The sequence below is a fragment of the Salmo salar genome, chromosome 23 (genome assembly GCF_965601325.2).
Source record: "Salmo salar chromosome 23, fSalSal1, whole genome shotgun sequence".
NCBI classification, from domain to species: domain Eukaryota; kingdom Metazoa; phylum Chordata; class Actinopteri; order Salmoniformes; family Salmonidae; genus Salmo; species Salmo salar.
Genome location: NC_138313.1, coordinates 11,308,540 through 11,333,682, shown reverse-complemented (window position 1 = coordinate 11,333,682; position 25,143 = coordinate 11,308,540). Strand labels below are relative to the sequence as shown.

The 25,143-nt window shown below is 41.6% G+C and overlaps 2 protein-coding genes across 2 annotated transcripts in view; one reads left to right on the top strand and one right to left on the bottom strand.

Moving 5' to 3' along the window:
* The window catches only part of LOC106584046 (N(G),N(G)-dimethylarginine dimethylaminohydrolase 1), a 114,202-nt gene extending 113,451 nt beyond the window's left edge, over positions 1 to 751 (bottom strand). Inside the window, exon 1 of the mRNA XM_014168856.3 lies at positions 380 to 751. Within this exon, the coding sequence (XP_014024331.1) occupies positions 380 to 457 (78 nt within the window). The 5' untranslated portion in view covers positions 458 to 751. The remainder of the gene's footprint in view (positions 1 to 379) is intronic.
* A 1,057-nt stretch (positions 752 to 1,808) lies between these two features.
* Positions 1,809 to 4,769, top strand: cef10 (CEF-10). Its single transcript, NM_001139977.1, has 5 exons — positions 1,809 to 2,054; positions 2,325 to 2,544; positions 2,932 to 3,276; positions 3,400 to 3,602; positions 3,741 to 4,769. The coding sequence occupies exons 1-5, from the start codon at positions 2,007 to 2,009 to the stop codon at positions 4,041 to 4,043; spliced, it is 1,119 nt and encodes a 372-aa protein (NP_001133449.1). The 5' UTR covers positions 1,809 to 2,006; the 3' UTR covers positions 4,044 to 4,769.
* The last annotated feature ends 20,374 nt before the right edge of the window (positions 4,770 to 25,143 follow it).

Sequence of the window (25,143 nt, the reverse complement as noted above, 5' to 3'; positions counted from 1 at the left end):
TGTTTGCACTTCATTTCAATGGAATTACGTTCAACCAACGTGGAATAGACGTTGAATTGACATCTATGCCCAGTGGGAATGTCAAGCAAGTTAACCAAAGCATTACACCATCTAGTGTCTTAAACTGGAATTATGAAAATGTGGACAAATGAAATAAAAATAAAGCAAGCGCGCATCAAGATACAGAATATTAAATATCACTCGGTACCGAAATAATGATTGTCAAATTCCAACATCAAATGGAAAGGTTACAACGGATGACGGATCAATTAAGATACTTCAATATATTTGCACACTATGAACAAAGTGATAAAGCAATAGTGTATACAAAACATTTGAAAACAAACGGATTAGTAAAGGTAAAGTAAGACAAACTCACCGGAGGGAGATTTCTCCGTGGTCTTGACAACCATTCTCCGTTAGTTATTTGTTCAGCGCTCTCAAAGTATCTCGTCATGTAAGTCTAAGGTATAAAGTTACTCAAAAAATATTTCCGTTCTTGTGTTTATGGTTATTACAAATAGGGGATTGTCATATCGTCCTTCGGTTAACAGTCTATTAACATTATTTTGGCAGGGGAAAAAACGTTTTTCAAGCATTCTATAATCTTTGCTTTCTTGGTCAAATCCGGTTTGTAATGACTTCTAATCTCTGAATTTCTGAATTCGATAAAATGTAACTTATTTGAGACCCGAAGAATAGTAGGACTAGAAACTAGTTGGGTATTTTCTCCCCAAACTAACATCGTATGTGGAAAATTGGATCACTGTAAGATTATGTTTTCAAACGTGATGGGCAGATTGCGTGAAAAGTAAATTAACCCAAACAGGAATGCTAAAGAATTTCCTGTATGAAGAACTTTAAAAACTCTTTAAACTGTCAGGAATGCTTTGTGGTTGGCTAGAGAAGGAGAGAAATATGTTAATAATGTAGGCTTCTGCCATACCAAATATGGCAATATTGTTACGTCTGAAGTCTGGTTCGCATCTGGTATAGTTTAGTTCTACGGAATAAAGGGGAGAGCGGGCCAAAAATAGAAGCCATAAACTTTATTTCTACCACTCTCAGACGCGCAAAGAAACTCCGAATACCGGGACTTCTCTCTCCTAAACTGTGTACAGTTACAGTAGCCTTCATTTAGGAATAATGTAGCCTATTGATATATGGGCTATAATAAGACTTTTCCCTTACACAATGATTCTCATCATAAACGTATGAGGGGAAGCACTGACAGCATGACAATATATTTAATAGCCTTGGCAACTGTTGCACAAATGACCGCAAAAGAGGTTGTAAAATAATAACAAATATAACAAATCTATAACACGTAATAAAACACCTACATCAAAAGGAAGAAAAATTAATCAAAACGACAATGTAACATTATCATATTTTTTATAATTTTTTACAAATAATTATTATATTTGTATATAAGCCTATTACCCATAATGACAACAGCAGTCAAATGAATGGAAACAAACAGACCAAACTGCTTTTAAAAAAAGTTACATGTACCCTAACCCTACGGCCCATAACCTAAAAGCTGTGAGAAAACCAATAAAGAAAATAAAAAAGGAAGAAAGGAGGATAGTATCGAAGGGAAACAGCGAGGGGAAAATGTGTTCAGTTCTAGGGAAAATGTAATTTAAGAAAAAAAAGTTAGACAGGGTGGTGCTTAGCTTGGATGGAAAACGCGCCAAGAAACATTCCTGGCATAGTTTTGGAACAGTTCAGCAGTCAGCCAACAACGACGTCAGCTTTCACTACAGTATAAAGGACAGGAGGTACTTAGCTTCGGCAGACTGCAACTTGCAACCAGAGCTAGAGCAACTCCTAAGCCTCTAACTAAAGATACTAAAAAACAAACCAAACCGCTACAGACGAGACGACTGACTGCTTCACTTAGGATAAAAAGACACTTGCAAAGACTTAAAGCAATATATCGAAAAGGAATAGCAAAAGAAGACAAATCTTATTCTTGAATAGAACAAGAGAACAAGGCAAATATGTTCATTTGCTCAATCGTCGTGATGTTTATTGGAACCTTCAACGTGGTAAGTTATTTTTCTATAAAATATTTCAGTTTAAAGTTTCTTGTCTTTATAGTTTTAAATGATTAGATCGAATACTGAATTGATACTTTATTGTCTGGGAAATACAACATTGTAGAACACTGGTTTGTAAACCTATTGCCTCTTACTAAAACATTCCCGCACTGTTTGAATAACGAACTAAAGAAGCTATGTAAATAGAACCTAAAAATGTCACTTTTAAGATGTTGGTTACAAAGTATCTATCATTAACGTGCTTGATTATCCACGCAGGTTATTTCCTCCTCCTCCTGCCCCTCGGTATGCGAGTGCCCGATGGAGATTCCCAGGTGCGCACCTGGTGTGAGCCTCGTAGCGGATGGCTGCGGGTGCTGTAAGGTCTGCGCGAGACAACTCAATGAGGACTGCAGTCTGACCGAGCCTTGCGACCACACCAAAGGGCTGGAGTGCAACTTTGGGGCCAGCTTCGGAGCTATGCGTGGAATCTGCCGTGGTAGGTGTCTCATTAAAATCCTACTATGAAGTAAACTGATCTTAGGTCTGAATAATGTTAGTTTTAAAGTTTGTAACCTTGTTAAAGTAAAGGGTAGAGTTAAGATGAACTAGTGAGAGAAAAAGAGGACCATGTGATTTCAACTCTTAAGGAATGTAACTCAGTCTAAACTCAGAAGTACAAACATCCTGCTCTGGTAGAAATTGATCCCCCCCTCAGTGGCTCCTCTCCTTAGGCAGCCCTAGCCTAGAACCTTCTGAGGACTTTCTAGAGTTAAACCAAGCCTCCCTCAGCCAGCATCAGCCAGCATGTGATTTGTGATGTCTATAGCAGACGCTAGCCTTTTGAACAGAGGAATAACATCCATTTCCACTCTCTTCTCCTCAGCTAAGTCAGAGGGTAGACCCTGTGAGTACAACAGCAGGATTTACCAGAACGGAGAGAGCTTCCAGCCTAACTGCAAGCACCAGTGCACATGCATCGATGGGGCTGTGGGCTGCGTCCCCCTGTGCCCTCAGGAGCTCTCCCTGCCCAACCTGGGCTGTGCCAACCCAAGGCTGGTCAAGGTGGCAGGCCAGTGCTGCGAGGAGTGGGTGTGTGATGATGGCAAAGACACTGACATCATTGGCAAGCTGTTTGGCAAAGACAGCATGACTGACGAGTCAGAGAGTGACCTCACCAACAGGAATGAGCTCATCGCCATCGTCAAGGGAGGACTCAAGTCTCTACCTGGTAAGCAGCTTCTTTCTAGCAGCAGCCATTTTTTATTTCAACTTTCAACAATTACATTTTCCATTGCCTCAAATGTTCATACCGGAACAGTTTGTAATGTTTGTTTGATCTTTCTCCTTACAGCTTTCAGAGTCCAGCCTGAGAGCCACATGTTTGAGAGCCAGAAGTGTATTGTCCAGACCACTCCTTGGTCCCAGTGCTCCAAGACCTGTGGCACAGGCATCTCCACCAGAGTCACCAACAACAACAATGAGTGCAAGCTGGTCAAAGAGACTCGCATCTGTGAAGTGCGACCATGCACCCAGTCTCCTTACTCCAGTCTTAAGGTAAGCTCAAGCCACTAAGACTATACTATACTGAAACATGGCATACTATATATATATATATATTTTTAAATAACACTGCTCAGCCTGTTTATGGAACCTCTTGACTGACTGTTCCTCTCCCCTTGTTCCCCCTAACAGAAGGGAAAGAAGTGCAGCAGAACCAAGAAGTCTAACCAAGCTCAGAAGTTCACCTATGCCGGCTGCTCCAGCCTGAAGAAGTACAGATCCAAGTACTGTGGATCCTGTGTGGACGGCCGCTGCTGCAGCCCCCAGCAGACCCGCACCATCCGGATCAAGTTCCGCTGCGAGGATGGAGAGACCTTCAACAAGAATGTCATGATGATCGAGTCCTGCAAGTGCACCTTCAACTGTCCTCATTCCAACGAAGCCTCCTATCCCTTCTACAGACTCTTCAACGACATCCACAAGTTCAGAGACTAAATCAAATCTGATTGGACTGAGAACCGACCACTGAGAGATCCCAAAACAACAACATTGACAGACCAATGGCAGTTCATCTAAACGCAAGGGTCCAACTTAACCGGCCAATGAACTATCAACTTCCTGTTGTAACTAGATTCCCAAGGAATTATGGGCTTACATCATGAGGACTTTATGAAGTGCACTGTCTGCTGTGACTGAATCAGCATTCTCAATTAAGATTCGCTTCATACTACTGGAGCATCATAGTAGCTTCGTTATGGAGCAAAATGTAAATTAACATGTGTAAATGACAACGTTAGTATGTTTAAATCAATTCGCTGTCTATATTTTCGACCGATACATACCAACCAGGCATGACCCCAAAAAACGTTTGACTTGTGTGTATATAGATGTTGTATGGATATGCACATACATAACTTAATTTAGTATTTCATGATCCTGTAACCGAAGGAACCAAGACACCATGTTAATGTGGTTTCATTCCTTCCTGACATGGGCATATATGTTCATGTTTTGTGGCAGCTATCGAACTTCCCAACGCTATCAAGAAAGACAAAGTGAAACGTCAAATAAATGAATTCATGTTTTTATTATTATTAATATTATTTATCAAAAAAATGTAGCTACTTTATTTGGATATTATGTGTCTTACTGGAATAAATTGTAAAAATGATTTAATTTTATATGTTAAAAAATAAAACATATTTATTTATGAAATGTAAACACCATCTTTGTTTCCTTTTTTGATCAAACTGAAGATGGGTGACCAACAACTATCAGGTTACTGAGCTGAACATCTTCATTAGGATTAGTAAACAACAGTACTTAAAGTACATACATGTAGGATCATATAGTTCAGAGAGAGGGAAGTCACAAGTGGTAGAACTCCATTAGTGATACCATGGACATTCTCACTATAATGACTCCAACAGAGCGATCGTTCTGGGCTGATCTGTTCTTATATAACAGAGTTTTGCAGACCGTTTCCGGGTTTTGTGAATTGGAATGTCATTGTAGAGCTCTGTAAGCCAAGGTAGCTTGCATTCACCAGATCAGGCTAAGTCACGCACTTGACTAATTCGAACAGAAAAAGTAAATCCAAGCATAGCAATGAGCACGGAGCTATGCCAAGAATCTTAAGTGCCAGTAGTACCAATGAGCTTTGATTAGAAGTAGCAATGCAAAGGAGACTATGTGACTATGAATGTATTTTACACATAGTATACTATACAATAAAGAATGTAACCTCTTAGAATACACTCTTAATCTTATTGGGAATAACACTAAATATATACCTCATTTGTAGTGGTTGGATAGAAACTTTGGCTCTCCGCACTAGGCTAGCTGCAAGGGGTTGCTAACATTCTGTAAATATTCTGATAAAGCCAGGTGGGATAAAGCTTCCCAGCCTTAGGAAAGCAGACATCAGGTTGCAACCTGTGGAGGCTAATATTAGCAGGTGTAGGACAGGTAGCAGTAGAATCCTCAAAGTAGTCTCTCTTCTGCAGCTGCTGAGAGGGTGGATGTTTGCAGATGTCACCAAATACCTATGGTTTGAATCGGGGTAAGCAGACCAGTGCTTAGGGGCAACTTCTCAGGTCGTAAGAACACACATAAACACATGCGCTAGCGCACACACATACAGACACACACAGAGCTAAGGGTTTGATCCAGGTAGAAGGAAGGGAACGGCTCAGGAATGCAGCGGAGGATCAGAAAGCAGACAGACATCCTGATGGGTGGCAGATGTTGGAAAATATTTTGGATTCAGAGGAGTAACATGTTCACTTAAAGTCAGGCAGGCAGTCCTAAAAATAAACAAACACCAAGTGCCCGCTCAAACCCACAGAAAGTGCATCATATCAATACAGGGCACAGAAAACCCATCTAACCAAAACCGCCATGGCAGGGTACCTATGCAGAACTTTACTTTCCAGCAAGGCTGGCGGAAAGTGCTTTTTAATAGTGTGTATTTAATAGGAGGTAGAGCAGAGCGGGTGCAGGGCACATCCCCCTTGGTTATGGTTAGGCTGCATACCGAACACACTGTGCCTGCTGCTGAATGTTTTACATAAATATCTGCTTTACACAAGGCCGCTTGAGGTTTACCTTATTTAAAGGATGTGTTTGGCCATTTATCCCAGTCTGATTTACAGTCAAAACACTTTTTATAAAAAGTCTGTTTTTGTTTTTTTGCTCCTTCGCCCCTATTTTTTTCCCCTCCTTCTGAATTTAAGATAATATCATTTCAATCCCTGTTTTGTTTGGAAAGAGCACAACAACCACACTGTTGTCGTATGCTTGTTAACACAATGCAACTCAGATGGTTGTTAAGTAATGACACCAGAATACTGCGTGAGCTTTATCGAAACACTGTGTCAAGAAACTGGGCCCAGAGAATACATTGTTGTGAGAGAAGGGAATGAAAAGGTGACCGAAAGAGCACAAAAAAAACCATCTTAAATCCTCCTACACCGAGACACGCAAACCCCACACCACATCACATGTCAGGCACTCTTGAAATTACATCCATCACCAACTACCTCACCCCCTGAACACAAAGTGTATTTATATGACAAAGACATTAACATGAAGGCTTCATTAGGCACTATGTACTGTGGTGCGGCCCTAGAAGCTAACGGGGGATGGAGAGAGAGAGGGAAGCTTGGCCATCACAGTATTACAGCATTCTGGAAGCTGCGAGGCACTGATGTCATCTCTTTTACGGCCCCCTTGTCTATAACCTCAGGTTAATTTCCACCGTTATTGGGAACCCAAGGGCGAGAGGCACAGAGAGTTTTAAAAAGCCATTTAGAGAAGACCAAACTGAGAAAAAGACCCACTTCCTCTAGAACAGGGCCATCTAGTGGTCTGTAGCAGTATAGCCGGAACATAACCAGCATGCTGTGTGCACCGGTCCGAGTCTGAGATTTTACTGGCAACAATAATGGGCATGTCTGACATTGAGAGAGACGGTGTACCAGTAATGCCTGACTGCATCAAGGCAGTGAGTGTGTTACACAAAATCCTAACACGTTGCCAGGTTTATTAGCAATATAAATGCCACTTTCTCTCTGCCACAGGAGCTTGATAATGCTCCCTGCATACGTTCTCACATCAGTTGGAGAGGCACCGGGGCCTCATTTATAATCGTTGCGTAACTTTCATGCAAAATATCTGGTGCGTCACTTCTGAAAAGAATATGTAGGTCCTACGTCTAAAAACAATGAGATCAATAAACTTGGCCCACGCTGTACATACGCATGTTTCCTGTTATAAACAGTGTGCAAATTACAGAGGGCCGGGGGGCCCCTGATACATGTGGTGCTGATGAGCTCAGGACAGACACAGCTATATTTGCGTCCTGTATTTCAGCACCTTTTCAGTTGTCCCGACATTTCTTAAAAAAAAAAAAGTTTAAAAAAGTACATTTGTCAACGAGACACATCAATTAATTCAGGCTACAAGAGGGTTGCCCTAATGACAATCACCAAATGTCTTTAGACTGTTTGGTGTTTTGTAGCAGGTGTCTCTTCCCGTCGTCAAATGGTGGCCTGGCAGGTACACAGTAAACTGTGTGGATGCTGGAATTATTTTGGCGTGGATGAATGTGTGCAGGTAGCTTACTCTTTTAAGTGATTTGTTCATGCCACATCAAATAGGTAATGCATGTTTACTGTTAAAATGTACTATTAGGCCCATCATTTTTGGGGGGTCAAAAATGTGCGAGTATTTACAAACATTCATCTTTTATGGTGACAATAACGCACATACATTTCAAATCAAATCAAATTGTATTTGTCACATGCTTCGTAAACAGGTGTAGACCAAGAGTGCTTACTGATGGGCCCTTCCCAACGATGCAGAGAGAAACATTTAAATAAATAATAGAAAGATAATAACACAAGGATTAAATACACAATGAGTAACGATAAATTGGCTATACACACAGGGTACCAGTACCAAGTCGATGTGCAGGGGTACGAAGTAATTGAGCTAGATAAGTACAGTATATATACATTGCCTTCGGGAAGGATTCAGACCCCTTGACTTAAGGTTAAAGCCTTATTCTAAAATTGATTAAATGTTTTTTTTTCACCTCTTAAATCTACACAAAATATCTCATAATGACAAACGCAAAAACTGTTTTTTAGACATTTTAGCTAATTTATGAAATAGAAAAACCGAAATATCACATTTACATACAGTTGAAGTCGGAAGTTTACATACACCTTAGCCAAGTCCATTTAAACTCAGTTTTTCACAGTTCCTGACATTTAATCCTAGTAAAAAGTCCCTGTCTTAGGTCAGTTAGGATCACCACTTTATCTTAACTATATCTTAACCTCTCTTTCGTGTCGTCTGAGATTCCCATAGATTGGAAAGCAGCTGCTGTCATCCCCCTCTTCAAAGGAGGGGAGACTCTAAACCCAAATTGCTATAGACCTATATCCATCCTACCCTGCCTTTCTAAGGTCTTCGAAAGCCAAGTCAACAAACAGATTACCGACCATTTCGAATCCCACCGCACCTTCTCCGCTATGCAATCTGGTTTCAGAGCTGGTCATGGGTGCACCTCAGCCATACTCAAGGTCCTAAACGATGTTGTAACCGCCATCGATAAGAAACAATACTGTGCTGCCGTATTCATTGACCTGGCCAAAGCTTTCGACTCTGTCAATCACCACATCCTCATCGGCAGACTCAATAGCCTTGGTTTCTCAAATGATTGCCTCGCCTGGTTCACCAACTACTTCTCTGATAGAGTTCAGTGTGTCAAATCGGAGGGCCTGTTGTCCGGACCTCTGGCAGTCTCTATGGTGGTGCCACAGGGTTCAATTCTTGGGCCAACTCTTTTCCCTGTATACATCAATGATGTCACTCTTGCTGCTGGTGAGTCTCTGATCCACCTCTACGCAGACAACACCATTCTGTATACTTCTAGCCCTTCTTTGGACACTGTGTTAACAACCCTCCAGACAAGCTTCAATGCCATACAACTCTCCTTCCGTGGCCTCCAACTGCTCCTAAATACAAGTAAAACTAAATTCATGCTCTTCAACCGATTGCTGCCTGTACCTGCCCGCCTGTCCAGCATCACTGCTCTGGACGGTTCTGACTTAGAATATGTGGACAACTACAAATACCTAGGTGTCTGGTTAGACTGTAAACTCTCCTTCCAGACTCACATTAAACATCTCCAATCCAAAGTTAAATCTAGAATTCGCTTCCTATTTCGCAACAAAGCATCCTTCACTCATGCTGCCAAACATACCCTCGTAAAACTGACCATCCAACTGATCCTAGACTTCGGCGATGTCATTTACAAAATAGCCTCCAATACCCTACTCAACAAACTGGATGCAGTCTATCACAGTGCCATCCGTTTTGTCACCAAAGCCCCATATACAACAAACCACTGCGACCTGTACGCTCTTGTTGGCTGGCCTTTGCTTCATAATCGTCGACAAACCCACTGGCTCCAGGTCATCTACAAGTCTTTGCAAGGTAAAGTCCCCCCTTATCGCCACTCACTGGTCACCATAGCAGCACCCACCTGTAGCACGCACTCCAGCAGGTATATCTCTCTGGTCACCCCCAAAGCCAATTCCTCCTTTGGTCGTCTCTCCTTCCAGTTCTCTGCTGCCAATGACTGGAACGAACTACAAAAATCTCTGAAACTAGAAACACTTATCTCCCTCACTAGCTTTAAGCACCAGCTGTCAGAGCAGCTCTTAGATCACTGCACCTGTACATAGCCCATCTATAATTTAGCCCAAACAACTACCTCTTCCCCTACTGTATTTATTTATTTTATTTATTTTGCTCCTTTGCACCCTATTATTTATTTCTACTATGCACTTTCTTCTACTACAAATCTACCATTCCAGTGTTTTACTTGCTATATTGTATTTACTTTGCCACCATGGCCTTTTTTGCCTTTACCTCCCTTATCTCACCTCATTTGCTCACATTGTGTATAGACTTATTTTTCTTCTGTATTATTGACTGTATGTTTGTTTTACTCCATGTGTAACTCTGTGTTGTTGTATGTTGTCGAACTGCTTTGCTTTATCTTGGCCAGGTCGCAATTGTAAATGAGAACTTGTTCTCAACTTGCCTACCTGGTTAAATAAAGGTGTGAAAAAAAAATCTTAAGAATGTGAAATGTCAGAATAATAGTAGAGAGAATTATTTATTTCAGCTTTTATTTCTTTCTTCACATTCCCAGTGGGTCAGAAGTTTACATACACTCAATTACTATTTGGTAGCATTGCCTTTAAATTGTTTAACTTGGGTCAAATGTTTCAGGTAGCCTTCCACAAGCTTCCCACATTAATTTGGGTGAATTTTAGCCCATTCCTCCTGACAAAGCTGGTGTAACTGAGTCAGGTTAGTAGGCCTCCTTGCTCGCACACGCTTTTTCAGTTCTGCCCACAAATTTTCTAGAGGGCTAGGGTCAGGGCTTTGTGATGGCCACTCCAATACCTTGACTTTGTTGTCCTTAAGCCATTTTGTCACAACTTTGGAAGTATGCTTGGGGTCATTACCCATTGGGAAGACCCATTTGCAACCAAGCTTTAACTTCCTGACTGACTGTCTTGAGATGTTGATTCAATACATCCACATAATTTTCATCCCTCATGATGCCATCTATTTTGTGAAGTGCACCAGTCCCTCCCGCAGCAAAGCACCACCACAACATGATGCTGCCACCCCTGTGCTTCACGGTTGGGATGGTGTTCTTCGGCTTGCAAGCATTCCCCTTTTTCCTCCAAACATAATGATGGTCATTATGGCCAAACAGTTATATTTTTATTTCACCAGACCAGAGGACATTTCTCCAAAAAGTATGATCTTTGTCCCCATGTGCAGTTGCAAACCGTAGTCTGGCTTTTTTATGGCGGTTTTGGAGCATTGGCTTCCTCCTTACTCAGCGGCCTTTCAGGTTATGTCGATATAGGACTCGTTTTAATGTGGATATAGATACGTTTGTACCTGTTTCCTCCAGCACCTTCACAAGGTCCTTTGCTGTTGTTCTGGGATTGATTTGCACTTTTCGAGCCAAAGTACGTTCATTTCTAGGAGACAGAATGCGTCTCCTTCCTGAGCGGTATGACGGCTGCATGGTCCCATGATGTTTATACTTGCGTACTATTGTTTGTACAGATGAACGTGGTACCTTCAGGCATTTGGAAATTGCTCCCAAGGATGACTAGACTTGTGGAGCTCTACAATTTTTATTCTGATGTCTTGGCTGATTTCTTTTGATTTTCCCATGATTTCAAGCAAAGAGGCACTGAGTTTGAAGGTAGGCCTTGAAATACATCCACAGGTACACCTCCAATGGACTCAAATGACGTCAATTAGCCTATCAGAAGCTTCTAAAGCCATGACATCATTTTCTGGAATTTTCCAAGCTGTTTAAAGGCACAGTGAACTTAGTGTATGTAAACTTCTGACCCACTGGAATTGCGATACAATGAATTATTAGTGAAATAATTTGTCTGTAAACAATTGCTGGAAAAATTACTTGTGTCATGCACAAAGTAGACGTCCTAACCGACTTGCCAAAACTATAGTTTGTTAACAAGAAATTTGTGTGGTTGAAAAACAAGCTTTAATGACTCCAACCTAAGTATACCTAAACTTTCGACTTCAACTGTATAATAAGCAGTAGTAGCAGTGTATGTGATTAGTCAAAAGAGTTAGTGCAAAGGGGGGTCAATTCAGGCAGTCTAGTAAGCTATTTTATGAACTATTTAGCAGTCTTATGACTTGGGGGTAGAAGCTCTTCAGGGTTCTGTTGGTTCCAGACTTAGTGCATTCGTAATTTGGAACTATTGTAATTAGGCTACGGCATTTTCTAAGAGAAAGAGCGATGGCAAATTCGATCACATTTCTGTAGAGGTGTGGGCAGAATGTTTTGATATTTTGCAGTGACTTTTTCAAACTAAACATGCAATTCAAAAGTAGGCTAAATGCTACAGCCCACACTTCAATGCAAAATATGAATTGTTGTCAGGTGTGTGCGTACTGGTAGCGAAGTCAGGTGCAGGAGAGCAGAGATTGTGAACAGGCGCACACTTTATTGAGGCAGAAGTGCAAAACGCGCAAAACAGTCACAAGAATTATGTTTAACAATAAACATCTTTGTGAAATACCACGGAAAAAACAAACCAGTCTGGCGCGTCGACAATAAACACGTAACACAAACAATCTTTCACAAAGACATGATGGGGAACAGAGGAATAAATACACGTAGATTGATTGAGGAATGAAAACCAGGTGTGCAGGGAACAAGACAAAACAAATGGATACATGAAAAATGAAGCGGCGATGGCTAGAAAGCCGGTGACTTCGACTGCTGAACGCCGCCCGAACAAGGAGAGGAGCTGACTTCGGCGGAAGTCGTGACAATAGTTGTTCAATAATTTGTTGATCAGTAGAGAATTGTGTTTCTATATCCTGCCTCGGTATAAGATCTGATATTAAATAGGCTGTGATGCCTAGATAATGCTAGATAATCCTTTCTACTGCAGTTTTTTGAAAGATATAACGTTAGCCATGGAGAACTGCAAATATATTGCTACTGCTCTCAATAACATTGCTGCCCTAAATTTATCAGGCGCTATTGACAAAGGACAAAGAGATACAACTTCAATTAGCGCTGACGTGTGAAGCGAGAGGTGTTGAAGCCTTTGAGCCAAACAAATGGCAGGCTACCCCACCCAGATCCAGAGGCCTTGATGCCCCCTCCAGCTGTTCAGCCCATCCACTAGCATTTTCTACAAGAAATCTGCCTCCAGAAATAAAAGGGTTTGACACCTACTCCAATTGCCTGCTGCACTGCTGCTTGGATTCCACCTGGCGATCTGTTCACCATCTGCCCTGGTTGTGTACCCCATTGTAAGTTCAGAGTGACTCTGAACTTACAATGGCTAGCCCCACGTCATTATATATATAAAAAATGTATTGTGCATTTAGCTATTTTGTTATTTGCCTCATGACTCCTGCACGCTTTGTTGACTACGAACTTTCTTTATCCAACCGTGGGACAGACTGTTTGTTCCTACACTCGGAACTCTCTATTGGTTACAGACTTTTGGCCTCCCATTCTAACCAAACTCTCACCTGCTTTGTATTCATGTTACCTGATGAAATTGCTGAACAATATGATCTGTTGCCATCTGATGCACATTCAGATGTCATAAATCAGCACTGCAGAGCTCTTCCTGTCCTATGCCGTGCCTTGATTGTATTACTGTTGATGATATCTGTGCATGTACACCCTGGCCCATCTACTGTTGCTAGCCCCAATTCTGACTTGTGCTTTGATATCTGGTTCCCTGATTTCTGCTCCCGTGTGGCTCAGTTGGTAGAGCATGGTGTTTGCAACGCCAGGGTTGTGGGTTCAATTCCCACGGGGGACCAGTATGGAGAAAAAGTTTATGAAATGTATGTATTCACTACTGTAAGTCGCTCTGGATAAGAGCGTCTGCTAAATGACTAAAATGTAAATGTAAAATGTAAAAGCCTGGGTTTACTGCACATTAACACTAGAAGCTTATTACCTAAAATGGATCAATTGAAAGTGTAGGTTCACAGCTCCAATCCAGATGTGTTGGTCGTTACTGAGATGTGGTTAAGAAAGAGTATTTTGAATACTGATGTTAACCTTTTTGGTTATAACCTTTTTCGGCAAAGACAGATCTTCCAAAGGTGGGGGAGTGGCAATCTTTACCAAGGATCACCTTCAGTGCTCGGTTGTCTCCACCAAATCTGTCCTCAAACAATTTGATTTGCTGGTTTTAGGTATTAAACTTTCAAACAGCTCTTTGTTGACTGTTGCTGGGTGCTATCATCCTCCATCAGCACCGGCCTGTACCCTACCTGCCTTAAACTCTCTCCTGGCCCCTTACACCAAGTCTGAATTTGTCCTGCTGGGTGACCTAAACTGGGACATGCTTGAACCACCTGACCAAGTCCTAAAGCAATGGGACTCCCTAAATCTTTCTCAGATTATTACCAATCCCACAAGGTATGACTCCAAACACCCAGAAAAGGCTACTCTTCTTGATGTTATCCTCACAAATAATCCTGATAGGTATCAGTCTGGTGTTTTCTGTAAAGACCTTCTTGATCATTGTTTTACAGCCTGTCTTTGTAATGGCTGCTCAGTGAAACGACCTGTCCTGATTTGTCATAGACTCTTGCTAAAAAACTTTTATGAGTAAGCCTTGCTTCATGAACTGGCCTCAGTAAAATGGCATAGAATCAGCTTGATCCCCTCTGTCGAAGATGCTTGGACCTGCTTTTTTTTATATTTTCAGTGGTATTGTTAACAAACACGCTCCCATAAAGAAAATGAGAATTAAAAACAGGTTCAACCCCTGGTTCGACCGTGATCTTACAGAGTTACTCCACCTCAAGAATTGCATTTGGCGAAAGGCTCGGCACACGCATACTCAGGCTGACAGGCTTTTGTTCAGGCAAATGATAAATAAGTGCACTCAGGCTATCCGGAAGGCCAAAGTTAGTTACTTTAAGTAGCAGTTCTCTCTCTGTGGGTATAACCCCAAGAAGTTCTGGAAAACAGTTAAAGACCTGGAGAATAAACCCTCCTCCTCACAGCTGCCTATGTCCCTTAAAGTTGATGATGTGGTTGTTACTGAAAAGAAGCACATGGCTGAGCTCTTTAATCACCACTTAATTAAGTCAGGGTTCCTATTTGACTCAGCCATGCCTCCTTGCCCGTCCAATATTTTCTCATCTCCTACCCCTTCTAATGCATCTATCCCCAATGCTTTCCCCTCTTTTTCCCCTGCTCCGCTACAAAGTTTCTCCCTCCAGGCAGTCACTGAGTCCGAGGTGCTAAAGGAGCTCCTGAAACTTGACCCCCAAAAAACATCTGGATCAGATGGTTTAGACCCTTTCTCTTTGGGCTAGACGTGACTCTAGTGACCCACCTTGACAACATTCGGTGAAATTGCAGAGCGCCAAATTCAAATTACAGAAATCGTAATGTTAATCATTCATGAAAATACAAGAGTCATACATCATTTAAAAGCTTAACTTCTTGTTAATCCAGCCGCTTTGTCAGATTTCATAAAGGCTTTACGGCGAAAGCACACCATGCGATTATCTGAGGACAGCGCCCCGCACACAAAAGCATTACATACATTTTCCAACCAAGCAGATGCGTCACGAAAGTCAGAAATAGCGATAAAAGAAATCACTTACCTTTGAAGATCTTCATCTGGTTGCAATCACAAGGGTCCCAGCTACATAACAAATGGTCCTTTTGTTCGATAAAGTCGTTCTTTATATCCCAAAAAAGTAAGTTTCAAAGGCGCGCTTGATTCAGTAATCCACCGGTTTCCCTCGTTCAAAATGCATACAAAATGAATCCCGTAAGTTACCTATGAACTTCTTCTAAACAAGTCAAACAACGTTCCTAATCAATCCTCTGGTATTATGTAAATAAACAATCAAATTTAAGACGGAGAATACCGGAGACCATTAGCAGAGATAAATAACGAAGTACGCTCACTCACCGGAATGCGCTACAAACACTACAGCCAAAATGGGAGCCACTTAGAAAAACTGCAAATTCTAGCTCATTTTTCAAAAAACAAGCCTGAAACTCTTTCTAAAGACTGTTAACATCTAGTGGAAGCCCTAGGAACTGCAATCTGGGAGGTCTTCCTTTTATATTCCCATTCCCAGCCATCATAATCAATGGTGAGCTGGAAAAAAAATTCTGGATGGATTGTCATCGGGTTTTCGCCTGCCATATCAGTTCTGTTATACTCACAGACATTATTTTAACGGTGTTGAAAACTTTAGAGTGTTTTCTATCCAATACTACCAATTATATGCATATCCTAGCTTCTGGGCCTGAGTAACAGGCAGTTTACTTTGGGCACCTCATTCATCTAAACTTCCGAATACTGCCCCCTAGCCCGAAGAAGTTTTAAGGTTGCTGCCCCTATTATCGCCAAGTCTATCTCTGACCTTTTTAACCTGTCTCTCCTTTCTGGGGAGGTTCCCACTGCTTGGAAGGCAGCCACAGTCCGTCCTTTATTTAAAGGGGGAGATCAAGCTGATCCTAATTGTTATAGGCCTATTTATATTTTGACCTGTTTATCAAAAGTATTGGAAAAACTTGACAATGATCAACTGACTGGCTTTCTTGATGTCTATAGTATTCTCTCTGGTATGCATTCTGGTTTCCGCTCAGGTTATGGATGTGTCACTGCAACCTTAAAGGTCCTGAATGATGTCTCCATTGCCCTTGATTCTAAGCAATGTTGTGCTGCTATTTTTATTGACTTGGCCAAAGCTTTTGATACGGTAGACCATTCTATTCTTGTGGGCCGGCAAAGGAGTATTAGTGTCTCTGAGGGGTCTTTGGCCTGGTTTGCTGTGATGTGGGGGTGGAGTGGTGCTGTAGCATGTGGTTGTTCATCATGATGATGATGAGCTTTTCATTGGCCGTTATGGAGGTGGAATATACTGGACACAGTTTTTGGTTGGAGTCACCATGTGTTGCGATATTGTTCTAGTTGTTCCGTATCCTCATTTAGGGTCTGCTCCAGGATGTTGAAGTTGGGAGCTTGCATTGTCAGGCAAATCCCATCAGCGTATATTCATTTTCGGGAGGCGGTTTCTGGGAGGCCATTTGTGTAGAGGTTGAACAGAGTGGGGGCCAGCACTGAGCCTTGGGGAAGACCGTTGGTCTGTCTCTTCCATGTTCTCTTTGCCTCACCGAGGTGGACTAGTCTGACACATCTTTTGGTCAGTAGTGTGGTGATGATTTTGGTTGACCAATGGGAGAGGGACTGTGGGGTGGGGTGCTGGTGTGGCCCTTCATGTGTGGTGTGCTGTGGCCCTTCAGCAATATGAACCCCATCATGGCCAGAAAAAGTGAGTAATTTATTCTGTAATGGTTATGAAAATCAAATAATTAGGAAATAGATTCTTATGTCTGATTATTTTAGATTTCAAAAATAATAGATTTTCGCTCTTCTCACTAACAGCAAATGGCTGCATCTTGTTATTATGTTTTTATGAATGAAGGTGTCATCATATCCCCCATTTGCAAAAAAAAAAACGCATTTACTTTCCTGCTTGCAATACAATACTTCAACCACTAGAAAATGTGCGTACGCGTGGTCTAAAGTTTGTGTGGAGTAGAAGATATTCTCGCACCAAGTTCAGTTTTTATAAATGCTAACTTTTTCCGGGAAAACTGACGCACGCATGTTTTGGCGTATATTTTGCATGTACACAACGTTTATGAAGCCCTGGGGCCATTTAATGAGAGCTATGAAATAAAACAGAAAGAGAGAGTAATGGAGGGAGGAGGGAAAGAAAGGGGGAGAGAGGAAAATAAATAGTAGAGAGAAAATACAAGAGAGAGAGGCTTCAGCCAATATGAGCTGCTGTAATGTCTCTGGGCCGGTTTTCCCAAAAGCATCTTAAGGCTAAGTTCATCGTTAGAACCATTGAGCTTAATGATGGGAAACCGGGCCCAGGTGTGTAGACGCCGGATCAGATGGAGACAGACTAAACTGAGTTAGATAAGATCTCTCTTTTATAGAAGGAGCTCTTTGTAGCATTATGCCCCATTTGTGAATAAAGAGAATTAAGCAAGTAAAGTGTTATGTAATGTCGGGGGAACGCACAATTGAGACTTCCAGGGTGCATACATACAAGATGCTTCACACTGGTCTACAGTGTTATTAAGTTATTATTATATTGATAACACAATACTTGACTCACGCTGGCCCGTAAAAAAAACATACTGTACATCACTGGGCCGATGTGGACATTATAGAAGGATATTTAATGAAATATTCATCAGGTCATCTCAACTTAAAACATAACTGCCAAATCAAATCAACTATTATTGGTCACATACACATGGTTAGCAGATGTTATTGCGAGTGAAGCGAAATGCTTATGCTTCAAGATCCAACAGTGCAGCAGTATCTAACAGGTAATATCTAACGAATTCCACAACAAAACCTAATACACACAATCTAGTAAGGGAATGGGATGAGAATATATAAGTATAAAATATATGGATGAGCAGTGACAGAGCGGCTAAGATGCAATAGATAGTAAAGAATAGATAGTGGAGGATACAGTATATACATATGAGATGAGTAATGTGAGATATGTAACTATTCTTAAAGTGGCATTATTAATGTGACCAGCGTTCCATTTATTAAAGTGGCCAATGATATCAAGTCTGTAGGTAGGCAGCCACCTCTCTGTGCTAGTGGTGGCTGTTTAACAATCTGATGACCTTGAGATAGAAGCTGTTTTTCAATCTCTCTGTCCCAGCTTTGATGCACCTGTACTGACCTCGCCTTCTGGATGGAAGCGGGCTGAACAGGTAGTGGCTCAGGTGGTTGTTGTCCTTGATGATCTTTTTTGCCTTCCTGTGACATCGTTGTGATGCGTTGTGCAGACTGCAACACCCTCTGGAGAGCCCTGCGGGTGTGGGCGGTACAGTTAACGTACCAGGCGGTGACAAGCCACATTTTTTCTGCCTCCTGAGGTTGAAGAGACGCTGTAGAGCCTTCTTCGCCACACTGTCTGTGTGCGTGGACCATTTCAGTTTGGTGGTGATATGTACACCAAGGAAATTAAAACTTTCCACCTTCTCCACTGCTGTCCCGTCAATGTGGGTAGGGGGGGGGTGCTCCCTTTGCTGTTTCCTGAAGTCCACGATCATCTCTTTTGTTTTGCTGACATTGAGTGAAAGGTAATTTTCCTGATACCGCACTCTGAGGGCCCTCACCTCCTCCATGTAGTCTCTTGTTGTTGCTGGGAATAAAGCCTACCACTGTAGTGTTGTCTGCAAACTTGATGATTGAGTTGGAGGCGTGCATGGCCACGCAGTCGTGAGTGAACAGGGATTACAGGAGAGGGCTGAGAACGCGCCCTTGTTGGGCCCCGGTGTTGAGGATCAGCGGAGTGCAGATGTTGTTTCCCGCCTTCACCACCTGGGGGCGGCCCATCAGGAAGTCCAGTACACAGTTGCACAGGGCGGGGTCGAGACCCAGGGTCTCAAGCTTAATGATGAGTTTTGGAGGGTATTATGTTGTTGAATGCTGAGCTGTAGTCAATGAACAGCATTCTTACATAGGTATTCCTCTTGTCCAGATGGGATAGGGCAGTGTGCAGTGTGAAGGCGATTGCATCGTCTGTGGACCTATTGGGGTGGTAAGCAAATTGGAGTGGGTGTGGTGGAGGTGATATGATCCTTGACTAGTCTCTCAAAGCACTTCATGATGACAGAAGTGAGTGCTACGGGGCGATAGTCATTTAGTTCATTTACCAAACATGTTAATGAGAGGAAGCCCACTGGCGGGCAGTGGGAGAAGATGGAATGAGATGGATTTTGGCCGACATTCTGCACATTCTCTCATCGATGAAACATTTGTAGTAACCAAATGTAACCAAATGATCAGATAGAACAATGAGACAGATATTTCACTGGATGTATAAATGTGAAGCATCCGAAGCATCCACTTGGCATTTCCACTCACTACCAAAAATGTTAATGAGAGGAAGCCCACTGGCGGGCAGTGGGAGAAGATGGAACGAGATGGATTTTGGCCGACATTCTGCAGATTTGCTCATCGATGAAACATTTGATCTCAATACCGTAGCTTTCCTGGGAACAGGAACAATGGTGGCCATCTTGAAGCATGTGGGGACAGCAGACTGGGATATGGATTGATTGAATATGTCCGTAAACACACCAGCCAGCTGGTCTGCGCATGCGCTGAGGACTCGGCTAGGGATGCCGTCTGCCATAACATTTGATGTGTTGTGCATTACACGATGATGCGAACTGTCTGGGAATTTCAATGTAATCGTCATGCCAAAAAATGTGCTTAATCTAGAAGTAGTAACCAAATGATCAGTCCTGTCATACGCAGGCTAGGGCCACAGATAGAACAATGAGACAGATATTTCACTGGATGCAAAAATGTGAAGCACCCGCTTGGCATTTCCACTCACTAACAAACATGGCAGTGAGAGGAAGCTCGCCGGCGGGCAATGGGAGAAGATGGAACGAGATGGATTTTGGCCGACGTTCTGCACATTTTCTCATCGATGAAACATTTAATCTCAATACAGTTTTCTGTTCCCAAAACTAGAATCTGTTATGAACAGAATGGACTAAGGTTTGTACACTTTACCCTTTGCAAACGTTTAAAAAAATAGTGTTGTTTAGAAGGAGAGCAAAGGCAAATTTAGATATTGGACACGCACACTTTACAGAGTAGGCGTTCCCTAACGGAAATGTGCAGATCATGCTAGAACGCGCCAATAGGATCTCGCTAGCTCGTGCTTGGCTCTGCCCCCCTCCTTGCGTGTTCTTCACACTAAGCCTCATTTGTTCCCATTGGAAACGACAGGCTGTGGTCTATCTTGGTTTAGTTATAAAAATCTTTGCTAGGGCCTGTTCACAGTTTCCATATTGTATCCCGTATCCCGTTCCACACCCCTAACAAGCAGTAGAGTCAGTGATATCAAGGGCATCCCTGTGCCAAATCCTAAGAGGGTGTGGGACCCTCTTTCTCAGTCACAACCAGGGTCAATTAGAAAGACATAGAGTACTCAGTACAGTGACACACACACACACACACACACACACACACACACACACACACACACACACACACACACACACACACACACACACACACACACACGGACACACGCACAAACACACACTGTTCAGAAACACACATGCACACACTGAAAGCACACACGTATCAAACACACACACACACGCACAAACACCACCCGCATGCAGGCTAAAGATGTCAGTGATGACGCAAGTCCCCTGAAAACACACATCATTAGAGCCCCCAACTGCATTTAAAACAGAAGAATAACTGATGAGCAGGGCTTAAGAAACATTAGACTCCTGGGCTGTTAGCTGGGCCTCTCCCAACAGGGATGCTGGGGACTGGATTGTGTTTATTTGCTCAAACAAGTTGAGCATTGATGGGAGAGGCAGCTTTGACGTCTGTGGACTGAACCCAATAGGCGTCTCTGAACCATGTTGGACAGAGACAGACAAGTTCTTACTCCACCTTCAGCTTTTAAATGCAGGAGTTTCTGAATCTAACCAAAGGAAACTTTTGGACACAAAGATGGGACAAATTGTGAATGCCATTGGTTCTAAAAAAGGTGATTCTGGAATTTGTAACTCTCGAATGTGGGCCTAAACTGAGCCAGTAGTCATAGATATAACTGTAGAATTCTGCAGAGATCCCTATGGAATTCATGAGGGTGAGAGTGACGTAGGTTCCATCTATAACAAACATTCCCTCTCCATGCTGGGTAATGAGTGGGAACAGTGACCTCAGGGTCCAGGCTCTCACAGCTAGCCAGTTGGCTCTGGCCCCCTGATTTCTACAATACAGTAAACACACACATGCTCACGCAGATACACACAGGCACGCACGCACACATATACACACACCAAAATGCATGCACGCACACACGCACTTGCACATCTACGCATATGCACACACACACAACCCGGAAACTCCTCCAGGCCCGGGGCTCTGACCATGTATGGAACGCAGCTGTACATACGTAGCCCAGTTAGCCTCGTCATGCTGGACGGTGGCCCATATACTCCCCCATCACAAAGGTGGTGACCCGTGTGACCTAAATATTGATCGGCCCATTTCTAAACTCTCTTGCCTAGCAAAAATTCTAGTATCCTTGGTAAATACTCAACTTAGATTATTTTTAACTACGAAATGTATTCTAAATGTACACCAGTCAGGTTTCTACTTCTCTGCTACTTCTTTGGTATTAAATGATGTTTTTAATTGTTTGGATAAGAAGAAACTGTGCAGCCCTTTTTATTGACCTGTCTAAAGCATCCAACACTGTAGACCACTCAGTGTGGAATACTCATCTTTAAGGTGCTTTTTAGCTGTTCAGTTTGTTATTCTTCGTTTTTTTCATCTTATGTTTGTTGTGAAGTAAATATTTAAACTTTTATTTTCATTGTTTAAGATTAGTTTTTTCCTGTAAAGCACATTGTGTTGCATTCCATGTCTGAAACGTGCTGTATAAATAAAGCTTGATTTAATACTTATGCAGAGGCTTTCATCAATTGGTCCGGACCAGGCTGAGTGTAACTGGTTTGAAAGTTATTTAAAGGACAAAACACGGTATGTATTTACTGATGCTGTTAAATCACGTTTTCTGGACAGAACAGAGGGTGTCCCACAGGGATCGATTATTGGTCCCGTGCTTTTCACTATTTACATTAACAATATTGATTTATCTGTACCTGTATGCAGATGACAGTGTTGTATGCTCTTGCCCCCATCAATCTGCCTTTGTAGCCCTGCAGAAAGCCTTTGTTAAACTGAAATTGATATTTAATGCAGGTAAAACCAAGTATATGTTATTTTCCAAATCATGTAAAAATGTATCTGATGATTTATGCATATGTACTTTGGTTGGTGCCCTCATTGACCGTGTCCACGCTTATACAGTGCCTTCAGAAAGTATTAATTCCCCTTGGCTTATTCCACATTTTGTTGTGTTATGGCCTGAATTCAAAATTGATTAAATATACTTTTTTCCTCTCACTCATCTACACACAATACCCCATAATGACAAAGTGAAAACATGTTTTTTGAAATGTTAGAAAATTATTTTTTCTAATTTACATATAGCACCAATCAAACGTTTGGACACACCTACTGATTCAAGGGTTTTTCTTTATTTGTACTATTTTCTACATTGTAGAATAATAGCGAAGACATCAAAACTATGAAATAACACATATGGAATCAAGTAGTAACCCAAAAAATATCCCCCAAAAAGTATCAAACAAATCAAAATATATTTAATGTTTCTTCAAAGTAGCCACCCTTTGCCTTGAGAGCTTTGCACACGCTTGGCATTCTCTCAACCAGCTTCACCTGGAATGCTTTTCCAACATGACTGAACCAGGTTTTTTTCTATGATTTTGTCTGTGCTTAGCTCAATTCTGTTTCATTTTTTATCCTGAAATACTCCCCAGGGCTTAAGAATTACAAGCATACTCATCATGCCGTTTAAGATGAGGGAGGATGATTTAAAAAAAATTGATGAGCATATTGGATGACTGTCATTCATATTCCTTTCTCCCAGCTAAATGTAACATTGATAGGTTTAGGCTACTAAATGATACTCAAATGTTCCTTGTACCCATCATGTGGTTGCTACAACCTACCCTATGAATTAAAGTTTACAACGTAGGTGCACACAAGTAGAGATTATTTTTCAATAATGTCTTGCACACTCTTACCTGCATCTAACTGATCTATGGTGTAATCATTAGTTCAACAGTTGCAAATGAGAGTTTCAATTTTACATATTCAGGTATGTTTATCCCCATTTTGTTCCGTTTGCTTTCATTTAAGAACCGTTTTTCAACAGAATCGGTGGAATAATTACACTCCTGATCACACGCAAACAGTTCATTTTCATAGCAGCCATATAAAAACAGCATGATCACTTTGCTCGTTGTATATATAATTCCTTCTCACAACTATCTACATGCTCTCTTCCTCTCACCTTCAGTGCGCAACACATCAGCTGTCTGTGAACAGGCAAAAAAAACTTTCCAAGCCAAACCTTCCTATCATGACCGCTAACCGCTACACACAGCCTACATAGTTATCATGAGAACCGTGAGCCTCCTAGGTTTTGCATTGAAGTCAATGTACCCAGAGCAGGACAGAAGCTAGCTGTACTCCGGCTACACCAGGGTTCTACCCTACAGAGTGCTGCTGAGGTTACTGTAGACCTTCATTACAAAACAGTGTGTTTTAATCAATTATTTGGTGACGTGAATATATTTAGTATAGTTCTATCTAAAAATGTTAACTTTTTAAATGTTTCACTATTTAGATTTTTATGAAATTCACTGAGGAGGATGGTCCTCCCTTTCCTCCTCTGATTAGCCTCCACTTAAACTCATAACATGATGCAGATACCACTATGCTTGAAAATATGGACATTGGTACTCAGTAATGTGTTGTATTGGATTTGCCCCAAACGTAACATTTTGTATTCAAGACAAAAAGTTAATTGCTTTGCCACATTTTTTGCAGTATTACATTAGTGCCTTGTTGCAAAGAGGATGTGTGTTTTGGAATACTTTTATTCTGTACAGGCTTCTTTTCACTCTGTCATTTAGGTTAGTAATGTGGAGTAACTACAATGTTGTTGATCCGTCCTCAGTTGTCTCCTATCACAGTCATTAAACTGGGTAACTGTTTTAAAGTCACCATTGGCCTCATGGTGAAATCCCTGAGCAGTTTCCTTCCTCTCCAGCAACTGAGTTAGGAAGGATGCCTGCATCTTTGTAGTGACTGGGTGTATTGATACACCATCCAAATTGTAATGAATAACTTCACCATGCTCAAAAGGCTATTATAATTTTTTTTACCCATCTACCAATAGGTGCCCTTCTTTGCAAGGAACTGGAAACCTTCCTGATCTCGAAAAAACATAATTCCACTGACATTACCGGGTATTATGTGTAGTCAAGTGACAAATAAAATCTCAATTGAATGAATTTTAAATTCCGTCTGTAACACAACAAAATGTGCAAAAAGTTAATGCGTGTGAAAACTTTCAGGCAGTGTAAATATCTTGGCATCTGGACTGACAAAGAGCTGTCTTTCGAAAAGCATGTTGAGGAGTTAGTTAAGAAATTATGTATTTCGTTAAATAGCAGAAAACAAATAATTCAATCAACATTCATTTCGGTTATTGACTATGGCAATATTGTCTATATGAATGTGTCTTCCACTGTATTGAAGCCATTAGACACAGTTTATCATAGCACATTGCACTTTATTACAGGCAATAGGTTCAGTACACATCATTTAATTTTGTATCAGAAAGTAGGCTGGACTTCTTTGAAGTCTCGTAGATCAATGCATTGCATTATTTTTGTCTATAAAGCTCTGCATAAACTTCTCCCATACCTTACCTCATTGTTATCCTTCATACGTATAAGTTACCAGACCCGGAATCA